Here is a 21,054-nt window from a genome sequence, read left to right as displayed (position 1 = left end):
CCCAATACCTGGCATGACAAATACTTGCGGAGTTATAATGATGGGGAAAGCCACCATACCATGGAGGGAGCACAGGGCACTTGAAATTGCGAATCACTTCCTCCCCGCTCTTCTGCAGGGCCCGATGATATGCATGCATCGGCCACATAAGTATATGCAGAGGCCTGTCGGGGTATATGAGTACGAGTTTATGATAAATCATGGTTAAGCTATCGCCGCATAACCTCAATATGCGCCATTCTCTCCCTGGAAAAACTCAATCTGAGATCCCAACCATAAACGGAGCCACAGCGCCTGGTCGGCCTTGAACTAGTAATGACAATTACAATGACATTTTGGTTCAGATGGGGAAGACTGAAAACAAACAAGAGACAAGAAAAGCAGTGGCAGAGGAACGACGAACCAAAGGCAACACCAGAACGAAGATCCTACCTTGGCATCAGGTCACTTTCCAACTTGCTTGAGATCGCATTGCATTACAGCCCGGATAGAAAGGCTGCGTGGTGGTGTAAAGGGAAAAGGAAGATGACAAGACGACGAGAGATAGAGCAGACAAATAATGCATCGATACTGCGAAGGAGAACTTTTCCCCCTGGATACATCACACGATGATAATTTCTGTACCATGTCTTCGGATTCCCATCTATCACAAAATAATGATGTGAAGGGGCAAGACCCAACCCTCTGATCCCTGTGTCGGAGATTATTCCGCAGCCAATCACTGGGAGTACCCAGGATCGAGTGGAAGTGGGAGCCGGCGTTCCTAAAGTGAAAAAAGCTTGAAAGCTTGACGCCCCAAGTCTGTGGTGGTGACATCATGGGCAGGCTCTCGCGCTCTCAGCCACCCCCTGGCACCGCTAGAATTTTGGGCCGTCTCAGCGAAGCTCGATCACGTTGACGGACAGCTCACCCATCATGGCAGCACTACGACTCAGGACAACCAAACAAACACCAGCCTCACCACGCCTCACTGAGTATCGCCGAGTTTCACCGTAATATAGGCTTTGCGCTGCTGTCCACGAACTAATCTCCATGCTGTCAGCTCCGGCAAAACGAACGAAAACATCAGGGCGCGCCTCGCTGACTCAGCACAGGCCAGGGGGGGCACATGACCCACGGCTCGTCCTCGTCCTTGGGCTGGGAAAAAACTCTCTCCAGACTGTCGGTACCTGCTTCCCGCCGCCCTCTTTCAACATCATCTCCGCTCGGCGTGCGGTGCTGTGTACTCCGTATACGGCACACAAGACGCGGCTGGGGATCAACTGCTTGGGACCAGAGCTGTTGCTCTCCCATGCTGCAGCCATGCCTCCAGTACTGAGGATATGCAGCGGATGCGCTCTTATCTGCTCCGTCGCGCTCAACGGTGCCACGAACGCTGGTCGAGATGAGCTGAACTGAGCATGGCCCTGTCGGCATGCTCTGTACGTTGTATTACGGCATCGTCATACTGCATGCATGTTCGTGTGAGCGTGTGTGCATGTGGGGGCCCAGTTTCGAGGCGCCCGTTACAGAGAGATTTGCGTAAATCAGATTGCCGAAACTCTGAGCTAAGGAAGTACTTGCGAGAAACGAACTTCAACGAAGGCCGCAGGAAGAGAAATAATCATATTGGTCATTGGCTGCATCTGCATCGCTCAGCGTCATCAACAGCAATCCTTCGTTTCATTATCTCTTAATGACGAACAAGCGTAAGCTTTGGGCTCGGTTACGACCCAGGCTGCGTATTGTCCACAAAAATTATATCATCCAACCCAAGCGGCTGGTGGGATCCTCTCTCCCTCAGCCGTCCATCTGCTCTTCGCCAATCATATGGGGTCTGTTGAAGTGAAGACCGGCCTTCTCGCCTTTCCCTTCCCTGGCATCTGTCGAAAGAAATCCAAAATAACAAGAAAAAAGCAACGAGCGCCAGTGAGAAAAAAAGAAACTTTGGGAACCAGTTCCGATCGATGCGACTCCACAGACGCCACACGTCCAATGCAGTGCCTTCTAGACGCTTAGACCTGGGCTCCCCTTTCCCTCTTCCCCGGCTCCACCGCGTCCTTGCCTGTCCCTCCTCTCCCTGCTTTTCGGCTGGGAAGGCTAGAGCTGCTCCCGGTGGATATGGAGACCGGAGTTGTTGGTCCACTCGTCGCGCCGCAAAGAGAAAATGAGAGGAGTCAGTTTATATTTTCTCTTCCTTTTTGGGGCCTAGCAGACAGGCGTCCAGTTTTCTTGGCCGGCTATCTGCCTTCCTGCCTACTGCCTCTGCTCTCTGCCCAGTGCAGGAGCTGACGCTAACAGACTATATAACGATGCCATGCCTCTTCTTTGGGTTATTATATTTGCAAATATGTGATAGCCCGAAACCTTGTGCAAAACTCTCTACCTCTCTCTAGGTTTGCTCACCCTTCTATTAATACTTACTTTGTTAATTTTAACACCCACTATTGCTACTCCTGGTGATTTTATACATATAAGTACGGAGAAGTAGCGTCTTTTCTCTTGGATACAGAGACGCTATCGTTCGTATACTCAGCGGTGCCTCTAACTTTTCTTTTATCAGCCCTCCTCTCCCCATTCCTTTTTCTACTTTTGCTCCGTCTCGACTTAATTTTTCTCCCTCCCTAACCCCTTGTCTATTCCTCTTTCTCCTTGTTGATTCACTCACGCCCCAACCCACGCTTCTTCCGATTCAACGCCTCACCTGAGTGCCCGTCCGAAGGATTGACTCCCTTCTCCGACTCTGCCACTTCCGGTGACTATCATTGGATTAGATATTGCTTTGATAAGCGGGTGGTGTGGCCCTGTCCCGATTCTCTGGAAAGCTTTAAAAGGAGGCCGTGCCATGTGCATTGTCAACTACCTTGTCTCCTGACCTAAAATACCCGCCTCCAACTCTAACAATCGTTTATTGCTTACAATCCCGGCACCCTGTCTTCTTCACGATCACCGGGATTGGATTGATTGCTCTGATTTCAGCCAAATCTACCTTTTTTACGTTTGCTTTTCTTTTCTTTGCCACTGCTTGTTAAAAAGCCGCGGCCCTTCTAGGTGGAGGTGAAAAACAGCCTTAAATCCGCCGAAATAAAAGTGATTGACAAACTCCTTCCTCCTGCCTGCAACCGTCAATCATCATTCTTCCGCTTTGCACCTTCCTTTCTTTCACACAGCTAGATATCTACTAGGCTTCTGTGCTGTCTCGTGGCCGTTTTATCTATAGCTACTCTACTTCACCCGTTTTCAAGCTCTCCTTGGATGCATACAAAACTATCAGCATCACGAACGACAACACCTGTTTAACAACTTCCTCCCGGATTGATACACAACGAGGGGGAATCAAGGGCAACCCTCTCCTCTCCCTCTTCTTTGCTGTATATCGCATCGAGTAATTCACCGGCGTCATGGTACGATTTCGAAATCTCCCCATCATTCGAAGGCTCTTTGCCAAAGCCGATGATGGCAAGACCCCATTTCCTACACAGCAGCTTTTCGTTCTTGGTAAGTCAGGAAGTCAACACATCCGTTCGGAAGTTTCCCTACGGCTTGCTCTGGTTACGTCATAAAGAGTCATACTGACCCTGTACCCTAGGTCTTTGCCGGATATGCGAACCTATTGCGTTTATGTCAATATTTCCATATGTCTACTATATGGTTGGAAATTTCAATGTCACGACCGACGACCGAAAAATTGCCTTCTATGCCGGAATCGTTACCTCCGCCTTTACTCTAGCGGAATTTTCCACTGGTATGCTCTGGGGCCGCGTGAGTGATGCTATCGGCCGGAAACCGGTCCTCATTATGGGTCTAGTTGGCACGGCCATTAGTATGATGGTATTTGGGTTTGCTTCCAGCCTTCCGATGGCCTTGATGGCTCGAGCTCTCGGCGGCTTACTCAACGGAAACATCGGTGTCCTGCAGACCACAGTCGCGGAGCTGGTCACGAATAAGGAACATCAACCGCGGGCTTATTCGATTATGCCATTCGTCTGGTGTCTCGGATCGATCATCGGTCCTGCGATTGGCGGCGCCTTGGCTAAACCATGTGACAGCTATCCATCGCTTTTTCCTGAAGATAGCATCTTCAAGCAATATCCCTTCTTACTCCCGAACCTGGTCTGCGTTACGATTCTTCTTGCTGGTATTACCATTGGCATTCTTTTCTTAGAAGAAACCCATGCCGAAAAGCGACACCAACGAGACCGGGGCCGCGAACTCGGAAAGTACCTCGTGGCGAAACTCTTCAGGGGTGATGATGTGGCAAGGGGTATGGAGAATACGAGCGGCACTGGGGACGAGGACGCTAAGCCATTCTTATACCATGACGACCCCCCGCCAGGCTATGAATGCCTGGAAGACCCTGATGCTCAAGAGCCCCCGGCTCCAAAGCGACCAATAGCTTTGCCAGTTGAAACGAAGAAGAGTAAAGGGTTTATCAAGGCATTCACTCCGAAAGTGAAATATATCATTTTGGGCTATGGGCTTCTCGCCTAGTAAGTTGTGCTCCAATAACTCTTTTGAATCTAAAGCTTGTCTTACTAACTCTTTAACAGCCACAGCGTGAGTTTTGATCAGCTCATGCCTGTATTTTTGAGCACCCCCGCTTCCAGCGTGCCAGTCGAGCTCCCATTCAAATTTCTTGGAGGCTTATCCCTTTCCACTAAAACTGTTGGATTCATGCTTGCTGTACAGGGTATCTACTCTATGATAGCACAGCTTGTTCTCTTCCCTTTCGTCGTCCGATCCTTTGGAACCCTAAATACCTACCGATTTGTCATCAGTGTTTGGCCGATCCTCTACCTCGCTGTACCATACCTCGTCCTCCTACCGGAAGCGTTACGATTACCCGCAGCATACCTCGCTCTGATTTGCAAGATCACACTTCACGTTATCGCTTTCCCGTCAAATGCCATCCTGCTTGCCAACTCTGCTCCATCGACCACCGTGCTCGGATCCATTAATGGCGTGGCAGCGTCCACTGCTAGTTTAAGCAGAGCCCTTGGCCCAACTGTGACTGGATTCCTGCATTCGAGAGGCTTAGAGCATAGGCTCTCTATTCTATCGTGGTGGGCCTGTGGTCTAGTCTGCGCGATAGGTGCCATTGAGAGCTTTTGGATAGAAGCAGACAATGCTAAGCTAGTCCAGCAAAGAGATGCCGAAAAGCTGGCAAAAATGGATGTGGATGACTGTGAAGCTGGCCTGCAATGTGAGGAATCAGAGTTAAACTCTGACAAGACTAAGTCTCCGTCTGCTCCCGACTCCAAGGCTTAATTAGCTGCCATATCCGGACTACGATAGCATTCCCTCTTACCACGTCTCCCTAAAACCTACCGCCAAACTCCCACCTAGACACGAGCTTCACGATGTCCGTACCTTTGGCAGCGCTGATATTCTCTTTTTGTTGAGCGAGAAGAGTTGCAATGCAAGCGCTATCATGTTCTATTTTCGTTTGTTTCCCAAGCCATTGCCTCGCATATACCCATTTTTTCTTTATTTCTCCTTGCATTTCAGCTCGATTTATATTTTCATCTTAATCTGTGATGATCATTACCATTATCTTGTTTTGTTCTGCTATTACCGGGTGGGTAGGAACTGATTTGTTGGGCATTTTCACAGTTTGTTTGACTGGTGGAACAAAAAAGAGTTCGGATTTCATATGTTTGCTACATTTTTTTTCATCTTCCTTTTTTTCCATACTCGTTTAATGCACTCTGCCGTCTCTTTTTCATTATATCTTTTATTTTCCGTTTGTTATGATCTCCAGAAGGGAGACTGTATCACTATATGAAGGGGGCAAGATTGTTTTCAATTCAATAGAAAGGCACAATCTGGTGGAGGTTTATCCGTTAGTGTTTTTCTCATGCATCGTTTTTACTAGTTACTACTTTCTGGCTTTATCTATCCAAATGGGCATAGCAGGTTGAGAGGCTTTGGGGAGCTTTGCTTAACTTTTTTCGATCTTTTGATCTACACAATTGAAGATTCAATTATCAACACTTCAAAGTCTTTGGTAACCAATACAAATCATCAACGTATTAATAACAGCATTCAAGGTGCGGCCGGGTGTTAATCTAAATCTTCATATCAAGACTTGCAGCTTGTACGGTAAGATATGCAGTAAACTACCAATTAGGACTAAATTTAGCATATGATGATCGCATTTAATAATAACCATATGCAAGCGGCCTAACTAACTTGCCTAAGAGTCACTCGGCATTGTGAACCACCTAGTCGTAGAGCCTGAGATCCGAGCATGCCGGCGATAAGACTACGGCCCAAGGCGTCCTAGGAACGGACTCAGCCGTTGGCATGACGCATGCATGTTGGATGATGGACGTATGCATGTCCGTTAACTCGTTAGTGGACTCGATAATTACCTAGGCCCCTAGGGTAGTTGTCAGGTCACGAGTCCAACGCATTTACATTCGGGCTGCACTTCGTCTAACCTCAGCTCAGGTGTCCATCAACGCAAAGTCGACCTACCCATTGTCCTCTGGTCCCGAGATCTCATAGCTTATCTATCTTGAGTGTGCTCAAGCCGGCCATGGATATCTTACCCCTGTTCTTCTTCTCCCTCTTCTCCTTCTTCTTGGCCCAGGGTGGCTGCTGGTCACAAGGTGAGATACCATACATCCGCAAGTATCTCTACGTCGGCGGAGAGTATGCGGACAACGGCAACGGGGAGCACATATTCAGGGATCAGATGTATGTCGAACACCTGGTGCCAGCCAAGGGTCCGACAAAACAGCACCCCATAGTGCTCTTGCACGGTCAGGCTCAGACAGGGACAGTAGGTCGATGCACCCCAATCAACTACAGGCGATTTATACGCAGTTTTCGTGCATAGCCTACAAAGTGGGCAAGGGTTAGAATTGGCTGACTGTGAGTTATTTTTTCTTTCATGCAGAACTGGCTCAACAAGCCTGATGGAGGGCGCGGTTGGGCCTCATATTTCATTGAACACGGCTATGAGTGCTACATTGTCGATCAGACGTCTCGAGGGCGCAGCCCCTGGATCCCGGAAAACGGCACAATGGCAGCCCTCCCAGCAGAGATGATACAAAAGTTCTTCACTGCAACAGCAAAGTATATGCTGTGGCCTGAAGCTGAACTCCATACCCAGTGGCCGGGTTCGGGTGTGATTGGGGATCCCATCTTCGATGCATACTATGCATCCACAGTGCAGTTCCTAAAGTCCCAAATTCAACAGGAGACTACGATTCAAAGCGCGGGGGCCGCATTATTAGACCGTATTGACCGGCCAGTGATCCTACTGACGCACTCACAGGCTACTGCTCATGGCTGGCTCATTGCAGATGCTCGACCGGAGTTGGTCCATTCGATAATAGCGCTAGAGCCAGCTGGGCCTCCATTTGAAAATCTGATCTATAAAGGCCCGTATAGCCGTGCCTGGGGACTGACGAACGCGCCTTTGACATACTCTCCAGCCGTGGTTGACCCTAACACAGAGATAGTCAAGCAGACAATTGATGACCAGCCGGAATCTCGCTGCATAATCCAGGCAGACTCCCCGCCTCCTCGCCAACTCCCCAACCTGAAGAGAATAAGGACGCTGGTATTGACTGCTGAAGCTTCTTTCCATCGACCGACGGACTGGTGTGTTGTCCGTTACATGGAACAGGCTGGGGTTCCAGTCGATCACGTACAGCTAGGCGATGTTGGCATACGGGGTAACGGGCATATGCTCTTCCTCGAGAGTAACAGTGATGAGATCGCTGCTTTCCTGCGTCGATGGATGGAAGAGAAAGACGTGAAACACGAGAAGAACCAAGAAGCGCAAAAGGAGAGAGAACTTTAGATATCACGTGATAGTAAACATGACATAAGCACATCTTGATGACGTAATATGATATTTTTATACCTCGGCTTCTTTTTTTGCTTCTTCCTCGCTTTCTTTATTTCAGTTCGTTGTTGCCCGCGACACATTTGATATCGAGAAGACGACGGCAAAGACGAAGGCGAAGAGGCTGACACAGACGCGGACAGAGGAAGACGGAGGATGAGCTGCATGACCGACTCTCTCTAGACAGGCATCACCATGAGCTGGAGACGCTGATACCTATCGCATCGACTATCTAGTTTAACCCCACAGAGCTAGATCTCCTCCAGTTCCTCCCCCTGCCAGGCACCATGCTCGAGTACCGCACCGAAGGGTTCAACGGATGCGCGGTCAAATACTCTCCCTTCTTCGACTCTCGTATTGCTGTTGCCGCATCCTCGAACTTCGGTCTGGTTGGAAATGGCCGCTTCTACATCCTCAATCTAACGCCGCAGGGGATCGTCCCACAACAATCGTTAGTACCTGGTTCTTTACTTCTATAACTCTCAGGCCCTGCCTCTAGGCTATTATCTTCTTCTATGGATAGCTAACTATCTGCCCTCTCCTCCTTATTGTCTAGCTACACTACACAAGATGCTCTTTATGATGTTGCATGGTCTGAGATCCATGAGAACCAAGCGCTTGTCGCGTCAGGAGATGGCAGTATCAAGTTATTTGACATCGCTGTCAATGAATTCCCAGTTCAAGGATGGAAAGAGCATTCACGAGAAGTCTTCTCAGTTCACTGGAATTTAGTAGCCAAAGACCGCTTTTCCTCTAGTAGCTGGGATGGAACAGTCAAAGTCTGGACACCGGATAGACCTCAGTCTTTGCTGACCCTTCCGACTAACAGCTGCACCTACTCTGCTGCATTTTCGCCTCATTCACCCGATATCCTATCCTGCGTGGCTTCAGACTCCTACCTACGCGTTTTCGACTTACGAACCCCAGCCGCAACAAACCACCTCACTTTGCAGATGCCCATTCATGGAGCAAACATGCCTCAAAAACCTGGCTTTACACCTGCCACAGGCCCCGTCCCTCCATCTGAAGCCCTTACACACGACTGGAATAAATACAGACCCTCAGTGGTAGCTACTGCTGGCGTGGACAGAACTATCCGCACCTTTGACATCCGAGCTCCTCATCAAGGGCCCTTATCCGCCATGATGGGCCATGAATACGCAATTCGAAAAGTATCATGGTCACCTCACTTATCTCATGTCCTTCTTAGTGCAGGTTATGATATGACCTGCCGCGTTTGGACAGATGGCTCAGAAGGAATGCCAGCTGGTGACGCAGATCTTACAAGAAGCGGACCGATATCTACTATAGGCAGGGAGCTGGGCCGCATGGGGAGGCATACAGAATTTGTCACGGGTATAGACTGGTGTCTTTTTGGGAGTGAAGGGTGGTGCGCAAGCTGTGGATGGGATGAGAGACTTTGTGTCTGGGACGCCAGAGCCGTCATGGCATAGTCTTCACTGCCTAACATAGCACATCACCCATTCAAAACAAACAGATGTCTATGATATCCTTTGGTTATTGGATCACAATATGCCTGGAGATATATTTTTGAATTGGAGTTGGAACCATTATTATGTTATTCCAACTGGCTCAATCTTTGTTTATGCCGGACTTCCTCTTCTTGGTCACTCCGTCATACACTCTTCCCACCCCTTCTTGGATGCCTTGGCTTCGTCTTTTCTTTTAAAATAGATCAAAACTACGTTTGCTTACTTAGCGGCGACTTGACTTGCCCTACGAATTGATACCTCCCCTGAAGATGATACCGGTTTTACGAACTTAGCCTTCGTTGCTGATCACTCTCCTAGCTTAGAGATGTGTAATACCACGTCTGATATGACCTCTACTTATGAATACAAGTGTATTATACCTTGAATAGGGATTAGAAGATGCAGCTTATTAGTTCAGAATGAGCTTTATTCTAATGGAACTATGTCTTTACAAAATTTCACCCTGGCGTCTCGTTGAAGCCACCTATTGATATATAGAAGTAGGAAGAATGGTTATGCCTCACTGTGTTGTAATATCAGCCACACCTCCAATGGAATAAAAATACAGAGGGTGCTGAACGCTCCAGAAATATTTGAACACCCCACAAAAGATCGGGTGCCTCGTTATCTCCCCGTCAAACGGCTCTCGATCTTTGCCTTCTCCGCTTCTCTGGCCGCAATTACTTCCTCCTTCGTGGCATCAAAGGCAACATTAACCTGGTTGAATGGGTTATCCTCGCTCTTCTCAAACTCCTTCTTTATAAGGGCAATCCTTTGCTGTCTTCTGAGGCCGGGCTGTTCCTGCTCAATCTCAGGCAATCTCCTCTCCTCATATGCAGCGTAGGCAGCCTTATATCTTCGCTCGGGATGTCGATCAACCTTCAGGGCATCTTTGGAGCCTAGGGATAATGCATCAAGTGCATTATCAATACCACTTGCGTTCAAAGTTGCGCCCTTTTTGCTGGATGTTGGGTCTGCATCTAGTTGTCCGAGATCAAGTGTTCCTCGAGATTTCTTCTGGGCTGTTTTGGCATTTCCTTTGGGTTTGTTGGGCTGAGATTTTTCTTCTTCTGCTAGTTGAGCGTCACGCTCGGCCTTTTTGCGAGCTGCTTCTGCCTTCTTTGCTTCGGCGGATTCCCTGGCAAGGTTGTTAATGGATGAGCGTCGTTCGAGATAGTACGGGAAAAAGCGTACTTCTTAGCACTAGACTTTGCACCTTTTTGCCATTCTTTGTCTTCTTCGGCTGCCTTCTTCTGGTCTGCGGCGGATTGTTTAGCTGCTGCGGCCTCAGCTTTCTATAGATCACAAAGTCAGCGTCAGGTAACTACAGAGCTCATTCGTGTGTAGTGGGGGGTTTTTTCTTTGGATCGTACTCTTGCATTTCCCGCAGCCTTTTTGGCGTTCTCCTTCTTAGGCGCCATATCTGAGTTCTAGTGAATGTACGTAGCAAAAGAGATCTATACCACGAGAATATGATAGTCTAAAGACTTCAACAGAGAAAGAGTCATATAAAATGCTGCCTGTAATGGAGTGGGGTCCGTGCGATAAGAGTCTTATCCGGAGTATATATTTTCCGTCACCGTGAGCCTGGCGGGCTGACATGTGGGGCCGATTTTGAGCCGCCAGATTCCAATTTCTATTCGAGCAACGATGGAATTGATACAGAGCACAATATGAAAAAGGTTGCTTTCTCGCTAAACTGAACATCGTCCAAGTAGATAAGACATGCTGATTGGGGGTATTCGAGAAATTGAAATACGGAGTAGAGGGGAATTGTGGCAAGGGTCTAAAGTCATAAACATATCGATAGGAGAAGAAAAATGAAGATACATAGGTAAAAGGGTAATGTCATCGCCTTGGTTAAGTATGTATGAGGCACAACTCCTTCATAGCATCAAGTTCCAGTTTTCTTTCTTCCAGACCTTGACTCCCGGTACATCTTCGAACTGAGCAAGCTCCGAGAGGATTACGAAAGTTGATGGGTTAGAGCAGATAAACTCCTCATCCATTTCATCCGCATCTTTGTTGTTGGAGTCAACTGCTTGGCTTTCCTTGGCTGTCAGGTTGCTTCTAGTACGGAATTTCATAGAGGTGCCACGTGTTTGCACAGGGCCACCAGAGGCATAGCTCACGCCAATGTAGATGTCCTTGATGGAAGAGTAGCGCGCAAAGTTATCAATAGCACACTCCCGCACCTCGTCCAGGACACTAAGGCAGTAATCAGGCTCCGAGAAAAGAATATGCAGTACGCGGAGCGACTTCATGGTGCTCAAATGCCGCATCAGTATGTGCTGCAATGTAGGAAAAAATCATTAGTAACAGAACCTAAACGAATTGAAAGAGGGAAACAAAACTTACAAAGGATCGGGAGCCGAAGTGAGCTACCAGTTCAATCAACTTGTGGCCATTTTTGGCTATAAGTAGAACAGATGCAGGATCCAAAGACCAGCTTAAATCATTGTCATTTCTGATCATCAGCCGCTTTAGCGTACCCATATGTTTGGTGAGCACAAGGTCGCGCATCTCTTCAACTGTAACGGTAGATTTGGGAGTAGAAGACTCTACTCTAGAGCGGGCACTTCGCTCTAGCATAAACAGCTCCTCTAAGCGTGGCAGAGCATTGAGGAAAGAAAGTAGGTGATTAGTCACGTTGTCTGTGTGAACAGAGACAAGTGGAATGGGATTATGCCTATTTAGATTCTCCAGAGTCGCCCAGAATGCCCTCTGGGGACCAACGTTGAGCAAGGAGATGTGTCTCAGGGTCCAGACGTTGATGCATCGACAAAGGATGGAGGCCTTAACTGGGACCAAATAAATTGAAAGACTGTCGAGAGCGATGCCATGATGTTGACGAACATAATTATGAATAACATCGTGTTCATTTGTGCTACGATCGTCATCATCGACTGGTATCTTATTCGCTAGCCCTTTGCCTTTTGATTTGCCAAAGCGACCAGTCCCATTGGTCATTGCCTTGATGCGAGGTGCGTTGTCGATCATCTCGTCGATAAACTCCTGGTCTTCTCCTTCACTGATGTCATCAGGATGTTCCATGTCTACAAGGTTTTGTAAACGTTTCTCTAGATCCGTGTCTTCAGGGTCGCCTGTAGTAAGGGTATCTGTGTCACTAGACTTCGGTTCATGCTCTTTGCTCTCCTTGCTGCCATCGGTCGCCGCAGCATTATCGCCACCATTCTCACCCGAAGAGGCAGCAGGTGGAGCGTTTGACTGTTCCGGTTCTTTCTCAGAGTCTTGGTAAGGACCCGTGACCTTCTCAATTTCGGCTATGACAGCTCGGTATTTCGGCTGTTGTGTGTTAAGCTTTTCCAGTATCGATTTTAAATCATTAATAAGGGATAGGTCTGCATCATCCCTAACCTGGAGGCCGTTGCTTGTACTGGTAATAGCATTGTCAACAAGCTCATTTGGCTCTTTGTGTGACGCTGTATTTTTGTCTATGTCTAAACTGAAAAGACGACTAAGCACCTGTTCCTGAGCCAGACGTTCACGGCGAACCTCAGAATTCTTGGAGCTGGATGAAGTAAAGGCCGCAGGTTGGCCTAGAGGAGGTGGAGGTGGGAGAGGTTGGTAGAGCTCGTCCTCATCTTGAACACTGCTTGTTTCCGAAACCTCGTCATCTTTCTTTTTGCGCGCTGAGAGAGCAAGTCTCTCTGAAAACGATAGCTTCAGGTGCTTTAGGGTACTGGACGACTGCAGGATGCATTTTGAAATCTCATCAATATACCCGAGATTGTCCATTTCTAGAACTTCCAAGGAGTTTATTCGGGTAAAATGAGAGAAAGTCTGAGTTGGATCCCAGTATTTGCGGCCCTTGAACTTGTCTCGAGAAGCTGTGGAGTTATGAGGTAGGTGGTTAACTAATGCTATTGGGGGTGCTGGATGCATATGAATTTGGTTGAGCTGGACTGGAAGGGGTAGTGGCTGCGCCTGAGGGCCAGGTGGAGGAGCTGGGGCGGCCTTTTTCTGAATAGGTTCTACACCGGCGGGCATTCGAATGCATACATGCTGTAAACTTGGAGTCTTTGCAAGGGCTGCAAAGACTGCAGGGTTGAGTTCAAGGCGTGCGTTCCATCTATACTATTAGTTAGAACAAGGCCGGATATAATTTGCAAGAGGTAACCAGTGCTCTTTTATGAATAGTATAAAGTAAATTTATCCATACCGAAAGGATTCCAGGGTTGATATCTTCTTGATTGACGCAAGAAGGAGGTTGTTGAAAAATTTTCCACAGGGGTTATCATATTTAAACTGCTCTGCTATCTGATCTTGGAACTGATAGTCGTTATCATCGGCAAGCGGTGCGGTGTCTAGACATATCGACTTGATATATGCCGCATAGTTGAAATCGCTTGTTGTCAAGGTTTCCAATTCTTTTGCGAGGCGGTCAATGGGCCATTTGTGCTCGAGATCACTCTTGGGCTGGAGAACGCATTCGAGAGAGCGGTAGAGCCGAGATACAGCGTACTCCCTAACAGACCTTGAAACCAAACAAAGGCTGACGAGATCCTCTGGGTCTACCTAAAACACGGCCACAACATGTATCAGTCGTGAACAGCAAGGTAGAGAGTAAAAGGCTGCCAAACGAATGGCTGCCTATAGGTATACGAGCTACCACACTCACATGAGAGAAGATAGCCTCGATGGTTTCAAAGGGAAGTTTCATTAGACGTGAACCCTCCATCTCAACAGTTGAATGGTTTCTTTCTTCGACTTTTGTCATCGTTTCTACTTAGACAGCGCTGTAGAAGCTGCACAATAAGCAAAACCCTTGCTTCGTTGCTGGAAACAGGAACTGCGCCCGGTATATGTCAGGAGCTGAGCTACCACAGGCCGTAGCTCTCTGGCGGATGTAAACGAGAGGATCGGGCGAAGAGACGGCCAGGCCAGGCTATTCACGCTCGTGAGATGAACGGATGGAGAGGTAAGCAATAATCTCTGTTGCCGAGTCGACGGCTGGCGAAGAGGAAGAGGAGCGTTTGTTGTCTTGCCAGGCAGCAGGGTCGAGCTGATGAGGAGAGAGTTAACTAGCTAGATCGTCGCAAGCAGACAGGGATTATGAATAACTATCAACTCGCCGGAACGCTCAAACACGGGGAACACAGGGCGGATGCTCGACCGGCCAAAGCACGACAGCGAGGATGAAGCGAAATCCGCGTCTTGTCTTGATATCAAAAAAAAGAGAGAGAGAGAAAAAGAAACGCGAAGTTGAAGTCTCATCAAACTTCCCAAACGGGACGGATGGGGGAAGAAAAGCTTGGGCCACTCCCGCACGCTGACTAAGCCGGGGAAGTTTTGACGTCGTCTTTTTGCATAATTAACGATAGCATTATTGTTATTATTTATTATTCTTATCATCGACTTCAACTTGTCCTTTCGGCGCAGGACAGGAGAAAGATGAGGTGATATGAGATGAGATGAGACGCAACTCTAATACGCTGCCGTGATAGTTACTGTTCTGCAGGGTCGATATCGAGATGGGGTTACGGCTGTTTTACCCCCTTCTGGCGGCCCTCCTCGCGGTCTTCCTTACCAGCGGTGTCTCCTCAGCGGCGCATACCTCGAACTGGGCGGTGCTGGTGTCGACCTCTCGATTCTGGTTCAACTACCGCCATCTCGCCAATGTGCTCTCCCTCTACCGGACGGTGAAGCGTCTTGGGATCCCGGACTCCCAGATCATTCTCATGCTGCCGGACGACATGGCATGTAACCCTCGAAACGCCTTCCCTGGGACGGTATATAACAACGCGGATCGTGCGCTGGACCTATACGGCGACAACATAGAGGTCGACTACCGTGGATACGAGGTCACCGTGGAGAGCTTCATCCGCCTGTTGACCGATAGGTTGGGCGACGACGTGCCGCAGAGTAAAAGGTTGGGCTCAGACGCCGGTAGCAATGTGCTCGTCTATATGACCGGACACGGTGGTGATCAGTTTCTCAAGTTCCAGGACTCAGAGGAAATTGGAGCCTGGGACCTGGCAGATGCGTTTGGGCAGATGTGGGAGAAGAAACGATACAACGAGCTGCTCTTCATGATTGATACCTGCCAGGCGAATACCATGTACACGCATCTCTATTCTCCCAATATAATCGCTACAGGCTCAAGTGAACTAGACCAGTCCTCTTATTCACACCATGCAGATAGTGACGTCGGCGTTGCTGTCATCGATCGGTGGACATATTATATTCTAGAATTCCTCGAAACACAAGTCACCAGCGCGAACTCGAAGCGTACTCTAGGTGACTTGTTTGATTCGTATGACGAGTCAAAGATCCACTCCCAGCCTGGAGTAAGATGGGATCTGTTCCCTGGTGGTGAAGCTGAGGGTAGATTGAGGACTGTCATGGACTTTTTCGGCAACGTCCAGGAAGTGGAGGTTGAAGGAGGCAGTAGTGTGAATGGTACGGAGCCTTCTGTGAAGGAAGATCTTGTGGCTATTGCCAAGTTGGTAGAGCAGTGGAAAGAAATGAAGAAAGAATACGTCGGGAATACCACTAACCCCTCTCTTGTCGACCAAAAGACTCCCGCTTCGCCATCACAAACGAGCTCTCCTATTCATAAACTGGCAGGGCCGATGAAAATGCGTGATACCGATTATTGGAGCAAGCGGGTTATTGGCCTATCACTCTTGCTTGGGATAGGAGGAGTATGGTTCGCTGGGTCTCTTCTGGGAGGATCATAAACGTTAGGCGCTGAAAGGTTCGGCTGCTTTGATCTGTACTATTTTCTCTACTTTTAGATGATAACCCGTTTACATGTGTTAATATAAAACTTAGTTCAGCGTTTGACAATATCTCTACGCAGTAGAATATGCTCATTTATCTATTATTTAACAACCACAATTTAGAAGAATAGCCTGTTCATTACCTGCTTGCTTATCATGAACCCTATCCACAATTTAGATCAGTATATACATTAAGAGTCAACATAAATTTCCAAAAAAAAAGAAGGTCATACGGAAAACGGGTAGAATAACGTGCAAGGGGGCCATAAAGAAAACACACAAGCAGAGCGAAGAGAATGTAAACTGGGAGGGCCAGTTTGATCGAAGCACGAGACACGAACGCCATCCAACTTGAGCTTCATGAAAATGTCAAGGGAAGAACTTGAAATGAACGAAGATTTGCTGCTGGTGAGGCAACCAACAGGGAAGGGCAGGACAATAAACGGGAGAGAAACGGACAAAAATGCTTTTTTAAAAACGCTCCAACGCAGCAAATGAAATAACACGGGAGATAGCAATAGAAACAGAACGTCGTTGCAAGGCATGCGGAATAGGTAAAACGAACATCAAGAGTATGGGTCTACTGGTCTCATCCGACCACGCTCCTGAAGCTGAGCGCCTCAAGGAATGCCCCGAGATCCTCTTTTTGCACCTCAACCACGCAATGCTCGAAACTGTCTATTCGTACTCTCGCATTGGTCTCATGGACAACCTCTTGGAACGCAATACCGAAACGATTTCGTATCAGGTTCTTGTTGCTGAAGCTGTCTGGCTCCGGTTCTGACTCTGAGTCGGACTCGGTCTCCGATTCGGAGGACTCTGCTTCTTCAGCCAGCTCATCGTCATCGTCTTGCATCTCTGCTCTTCTTTTGGCTCGTCGTTCTTCTCGCTCAGCCTTTTTCTTCTCTCGAGCTTCTTTCTTCTTCCGTTGCTCCTCACGTCGTTTTGCCATGGCTGCAAAGTCAATGACACCGCCGCCTCCGCCTGTTCCGACTACAACGTAGACATTTCGGTCTTCATCCAGGCCAGCGAGAACCAGCGGCGTGCCTGCTGCCCGTCTTTTCCCAACCTTCATCCCAGTTCCTTTTTCCTTCTCTTGTATACGGACAGCCTCACCAATCCACAAGGCCAGCTTTGTGAGTGCGCCTGGGTTTGTAAAGAGCTTAACGTCAGGTCCCTCTTTCACCACAGCAATGCGGAAAGCACGAAGATGGCGAATTTGATGTTTCGAGAGAAGGGCAGTTCCCGTTCGTAAGATTGCTCGGTGGAGGTGTTGAGCTAGGGGGATTGCTGCGAGGAGTTGTGTAGGTGAATCCGAGGTAGGAGCTAGAGCGTCATATGCACTCCAAAACCGAGAGAGCACATTCGCACTGTCAGCCCCTAACTTGGCTGCTTGGGTTGCACCGGTCAATGCTTCGCTAGAATAAGAAGAGAAGGCCTGCGAAACAGTTGTAGATGGACCTAGAGAGCCGACCTCGAGTATAGATCCCAGTATCACACCGATATCTGTAGCAGACAGACAGGCCTTCCATCCCCAACAACGAGCAAAGCCCCATCCTTCACGCGACCCCGAATATCCACCAGAGGACGCAGGAGGGACCAGCCCTTCCATGCCGTACATGGGTGCATATTGAAGCATTTTCTGGCGTAAATCACGTTTCAAGTCCATATCCATATGGGTATAATTCTGCTGACATTGAGTTAAGCTGACACCCATTTTTGCCAGTAGCTTTCGTAGCCGCTTTCGTCCGGTCTCGTTCCAAACATGCAGTCGAGGGGCAAGATATGGGCTATGCAGCATGCTATCGTAGAGTGACCAATGTCGTAGCAATAAGAGACGCGGTTCTGGGGAGAGTAGAATGGAGGTATCGGTTGGGGACCGCGCGTTGGTAGGTATGACCCCGTTTACTTCGCTCCTCAGTGCTTCTCGTCCAGCCTCGTTATCGTCTGGAGGGTTTAGACGCCGAACTTCGTCTCGTAGTATTTGTCGGATGCGTTCTCCCCTTTGTCCGCCCCATCCAGCTGAGCCTCCTGATTCGGAAGCATCTGATATGCCCACACCGGACATTGTACGCCCAGAAAGTTCCAGGCTTGAAACACCCACAATAGCAAGCCATAGCAGGTCATTGTCATCACGACCAAGCTCAGATGCAAGAGAATACAATATAGATGAAATAGGCTCCGAATATGAAGTTCCAAGGGAATAGTAGGCTTGAAGAACAGATTCATGTTTTCGTTTAAGTCGGATTAAGCGTTTTCGTAGCGTGCGTGTCGAAGGTTCTTTTGGGAGAATTAGAGATAGAGAATCGGAAGCTGGTGAGCCGGACCGAGAGGATTGAGAGGAGTCATGTCTTACTCCTCCTAGTCTAAGGGGAGAGGCAATGGAAGACCCCTATGAAATTGTTAGTAGATCGATCTGAGCAGTTGATACAGTAAGGAATAGCTTACAGAATTACTCCTCCGTCGTTGGGCTGGGCGGCCATCCTCGTCATCAGATGCAGCAATATCACCGTCATACCGGCCAGACCATGATTTCCTCTTCTTACCCTGTGTTTGTACCTCCTCATCTGATTCAACATCGTCGTCGTCACTTTCTCCCTCGCCAATCTCGGGAAGAGTCTCGAGAGTATAGTACGCTTCGCGTTCCATAGCAAGCTCCTCATCAATGTCACCATCATCAAAAGCTATGATGCCTCCCTTGCCCGGTCTGTACATATCGGTTAAGCGGCCCCTATCCACTCCGTCAACGCCAACTCTATCGTAGGTATCAGATTCTCTCGGCGTAGCTGGTTCACCCATTCCTCCAAAGACATTTGTCAAATTCCACGGTCTTCGCGCGTCGATGACCCAGACGTCGATTCCTCCCATGTCTCCCGGCTCATCCTTATTCACGTTTAGGCCCAATGTCTCGCTCAAATCAACCAATCCACCCACACCTAAACAAACCACAACCCCTCCACTACCGCCGTTCGATGTATGCATTGGGTGCACGAGTTCCGCGCCAGCTTGAGAAAGGTCACCATATCCAGCGATAGGCTGTATTTTGTGAGGTATATAGTCTCTTTTTAGTAGCGCTGTAAGGATTCGACAAGCACATAGAGCATCTGGCTCCAACGCAACGAGAATCAAGACCGGAGGAGATAATGGGTTATGCGACCTGAGCAGCTGTTGATAGAGGTGAGAAATTAGGCTCCGAGGGAGATACATGGCAGCTCAGTGCACGAAAAGGGTCCCTGTTTGTATCAAAGCGTGCTCTCGGTGCATCTCCTTCTTTTATCGAGCCTGGCTGCGGTGGTTGACGTCGGCGGTGGTGTATGTTCGTCTCGCTCACTCTCTCTTTTGACTTGACATCCAAACTAAACGCGACTGCCCAGGCACAAAGTGTTTTGCACCGCGTCAAACGCAAAAGATAAACTTAGAGTTTGGTAATTACATTACTGTTTGGTAAGGTTAATAATCAATCACGTGATGTGTATTCATCGATGCTTATATAATATAATTGCGGGTCGGGCCGAGAGCCGAGCCTCGGCTGCTTTCTGGTACGCAATATTAGAATCCATAGATGCTACTCACAGTTATGGCCAGCATGCTAGGTGCTGAACTTATTACTAGGGACTGGTGAGAATTTGACTGAGATGATCAGAGTACGAGAGTATGGAGTACTAATTAGTATTGAAGCTGTTACTTTTTAACATGGACAGCCACTTATTAAGAGACGGCGCATTTCCCCCCCTAGTTGTTGCTAATGAGTATTAACAGTGCATCGTGATGGTTATTATGGACACAATGTATATATATTGAACACTTTCTTAATCATTCCGTATCTCGGAAGCAAAATACTTCATTTACCCTTCACAGGCTGGTGCTTCTGTTCGGGCTCCCATTTTAGAATTGAATATTCAATATCACAGGATCCTATTATGACTTTCGAGCGGATTTGTTCCTTGAACCCATGGCGTTTATACAGACTATAGGCCGCAGTTGACGATTCCACCCAAAGTGGAAGCATCATTTGTTTGGAGAGCTGGACCCCCCAATTTACCAGAGAACCTCCGATGCCTTTATGCTGATGCTCCGGTGAAACGAAAAGGATAGAAAGTTCTACATATGTGAGTTAGGCAAAAGTACGCGTATAAAGGGAAATCTAGACTTACGAATGTGTGGCTCTCTGATAAACCTCATTTTCCTGTCCATAACGTCATGGATAACTGTCACTGCAATTCGTCGTTCTTCTGGATCATCCAGCCATTTGAAACTCTCGGGCTCTAGATCGGTTCGTTTTAAGTCTTCGGAAGAGTAATTTGGATTGAGCCTATAAAGTGCAGCTCCCAGAATCGTCGGGCTGTTTCCGTTGCCGTTTCCGCTCCCATTCACACTTCCATTCCCGTTGCTTTTAACCTGGCTGGTTGGGACTTCATCCGCATCAATAACTTTCAGCCACAGCGCACCACCCCAGAATTCCGGCTCATGGCAAGTGTACTTCTTTTTACACCGCTCTCGGTTTAAGGGGGTGTCCTTTCCATTGACAAATTGGCAGAATTGTTCGGAAGCAAATGCCTTGAATTGGACCTCAACGAGCTGGTCCCAGTCTGCATCAGTGACTCGGGTAATGACCAAACGAACCATTCTGCACAAAGGAATCTGGCCGTGTTAAAGGAGCGAAAAATCTACGCAAACGAAAACCTTTTGCTGATTAACTACCTACCTAAGTTAGTTAAGCATTCAAGGCGGGTGGAATGTGGTTTCGGATTCTGTTCACACTGGCTGGGTTTTTGCTGTGCTCGCTGTCAAATTTGTCACGAGCAGTGGCTGGTAGCAATGCGATTATAATTATAGAAGGAGAAAGCCTTACTTATCCTTGATCATGCCCAATTGAAGGCCGCTGTCCACAGAAAGTCTCGGTAGTGGTCGGAATAAGGGGCAATAAAGTTATGAAAGTTCAGGAGAGAGAAAAAGGCACCGGCCCAGCGAAGCT

At 48.2% G+C, this 21,054-nt stretch overlaps 9 protein-coding genes across 9 annotated transcripts; 4 read left to right on the top strand and 5 right to left on the bottom strand.

Annotated features, from left to right (window-relative positions):
- Positions 1-875: 875 nt before the first annotated feature.
- Positions 876-1,416, bottom strand: MGYG_01554 (hypothetical protein; the record flags this gene model as incomplete). The annotated part of the gene is made up of 2 exons (XM_003177431.1): positions 876-1,023; positions 1,118-1,416. 2 exons carry the CDS (start codon positions 1,414-1,416, stop codon positions 876-878), a joined length of 447 nt encoding a protein of 148 aa, XP_003177479.1.
- Positions 1,417-3,380: 1,964 nt separating this feature from the next.
- Positions 3,381-5,247, top strand: MGYG_01553 (hypothetical protein; the record flags this gene model as incomplete). Its single annotated transcript, XM_003177430.1, has 3 exons — positions 3,381-3,477; positions 3,569-4,469; positions 4,530-5,247. The coding sequence occupies 3 exons, from the start codon at positions 3,381-3,383 to the stop codon at positions 5,245-5,247; spliced, it is 1,716 nt and encodes a 571-aa protein (XP_003177478.1).
- Positions 5,248-6,520: 1,273 nt separating this feature from the next.
- MGYG_01552 (hypothetical protein) lies at positions 6,521-7,795 on the top strand (the record flags this gene model as incomplete). Its single annotated transcript, XM_003177429.1, has 2 exons — positions 6,521-6,766; positions 6,884-7,795. 2 exons carry the CDS (start codon positions 6,521-6,523, stop codon positions 7,793-7,795), a joined length of 1,158 nt encoding a protein of 385 aa, XP_003177477.1.
- Positions 7,796-8,127: 332 nt separating this feature from the next.
- MGYG_01551 (peroxisomal targeting signal 2 receptor) lies at positions 8,128-9,294 on the top strand (the record flags this gene model as incomplete). Its single annotated transcript, XM_003177428.1, has 2 exons — positions 8,128-8,291; positions 8,397-9,294. The coding sequence occupies 2 exons, from the start codon at positions 8,128-8,130 to the stop codon at positions 9,292-9,294; spliced, it is 1,062 nt and encodes a 353-aa protein (XP_003177476.1).
- Positions 9,295-9,957: 663 nt separating this feature from the next.
- Positions 9,958-10,754, bottom strand: MGYG_01550 (hypothetical protein; the record flags this gene model as incomplete). The annotated part of the gene is made up of 3 exons (XM_003177427.1): positions 9,958-10,471; positions 10,528-10,628; positions 10,707-10,754. 3 exons carry the CDS (start codon positions 10,752-10,754, stop codon positions 9,958-9,960), a joined length of 663 nt encoding a protein of 220 aa, XP_003177475.1.
- Positions 10,755-11,219: 465 nt separating this feature from the next.
- MGYG_01549 (hypothetical protein) lies at positions 11,220-14,074 on the bottom strand (the record flags this gene model as incomplete). The annotated part of the gene is made up of 4 exons (XM_003177426.1): positions 11,220-11,624; positions 11,692-13,426; positions 13,517-13,872; positions 13,976-14,074. 4 exons carry the CDS (start codon positions 14,072-14,074, stop codon positions 11,220-11,222), a joined length of 2,595 nt encoding a protein of 864 aa, XP_003177474.1.
- Positions 14,075-14,828: 754 nt separating this feature from the next.
- On the top strand, positions 14,829-16,037 carry MGYG_01548 (GPI-anchor transamidase; the record flags this gene model as incomplete). Its single annotated transcript, XM_003177425.1, has 1 exon — positions 14,829-16,037. The coding sequence occupies one exon, from the start codon at positions 14,829-14,831 to the stop codon at positions 16,035-16,037; it is 1,209 nt and encodes a 402-aa protein (XP_003177473.1).
- Positions 16,038-16,668: 631 nt separating this feature from the next.
- Positions 16,669-19,286, bottom strand: MGYG_01547 (cell division control protein 45; the record flags this gene model as incomplete). Its single annotated transcript, XM_003177424.1, has 2 exons — positions 16,669-18,471; positions 18,528-19,286. 2 exons carry the CDS (start codon positions 19,284-19,286, stop codon positions 16,669-16,671), a joined length of 2,562 nt encoding a protein of 853 aa, XP_003177472.1.
- Positions 19,287-19,920: 634 nt separating this feature from the next.
- Positions 19,921-20,705, bottom strand: MGYG_01546 (hypothetical protein; the record flags this gene model as incomplete). Its single annotated transcript, XM_003177423.1, has 2 exons — positions 19,921-20,180; positions 20,234-20,705. The coding sequence occupies 2 exons, from the start codon at positions 20,703-20,705 to the stop codon at positions 19,921-19,923; spliced, it is 732 nt and encodes a 243-aa protein (XP_003177471.1).
- Positions 20,706-21,054: the final 349 nt, after the last annotated feature.

Source organism: Nannizzia gypsea, genomic scaffold (genome assembly GCF_000150975.2).
Source record: "Nannizzia gypsea CBS 118893 supercont1.1 genomic scaffold, whole genome shotgun sequence".
NCBI lineage: Eukaryota > Fungi > Ascomycota > Eurotiomycetes > Onygenales > Arthrodermataceae > Nannizzia > Nannizzia gypsea.
Note: the sequence above shows the minus strand (reverse complement) of the source record. Positions and strands in the feature narration are given on the sequence as shown.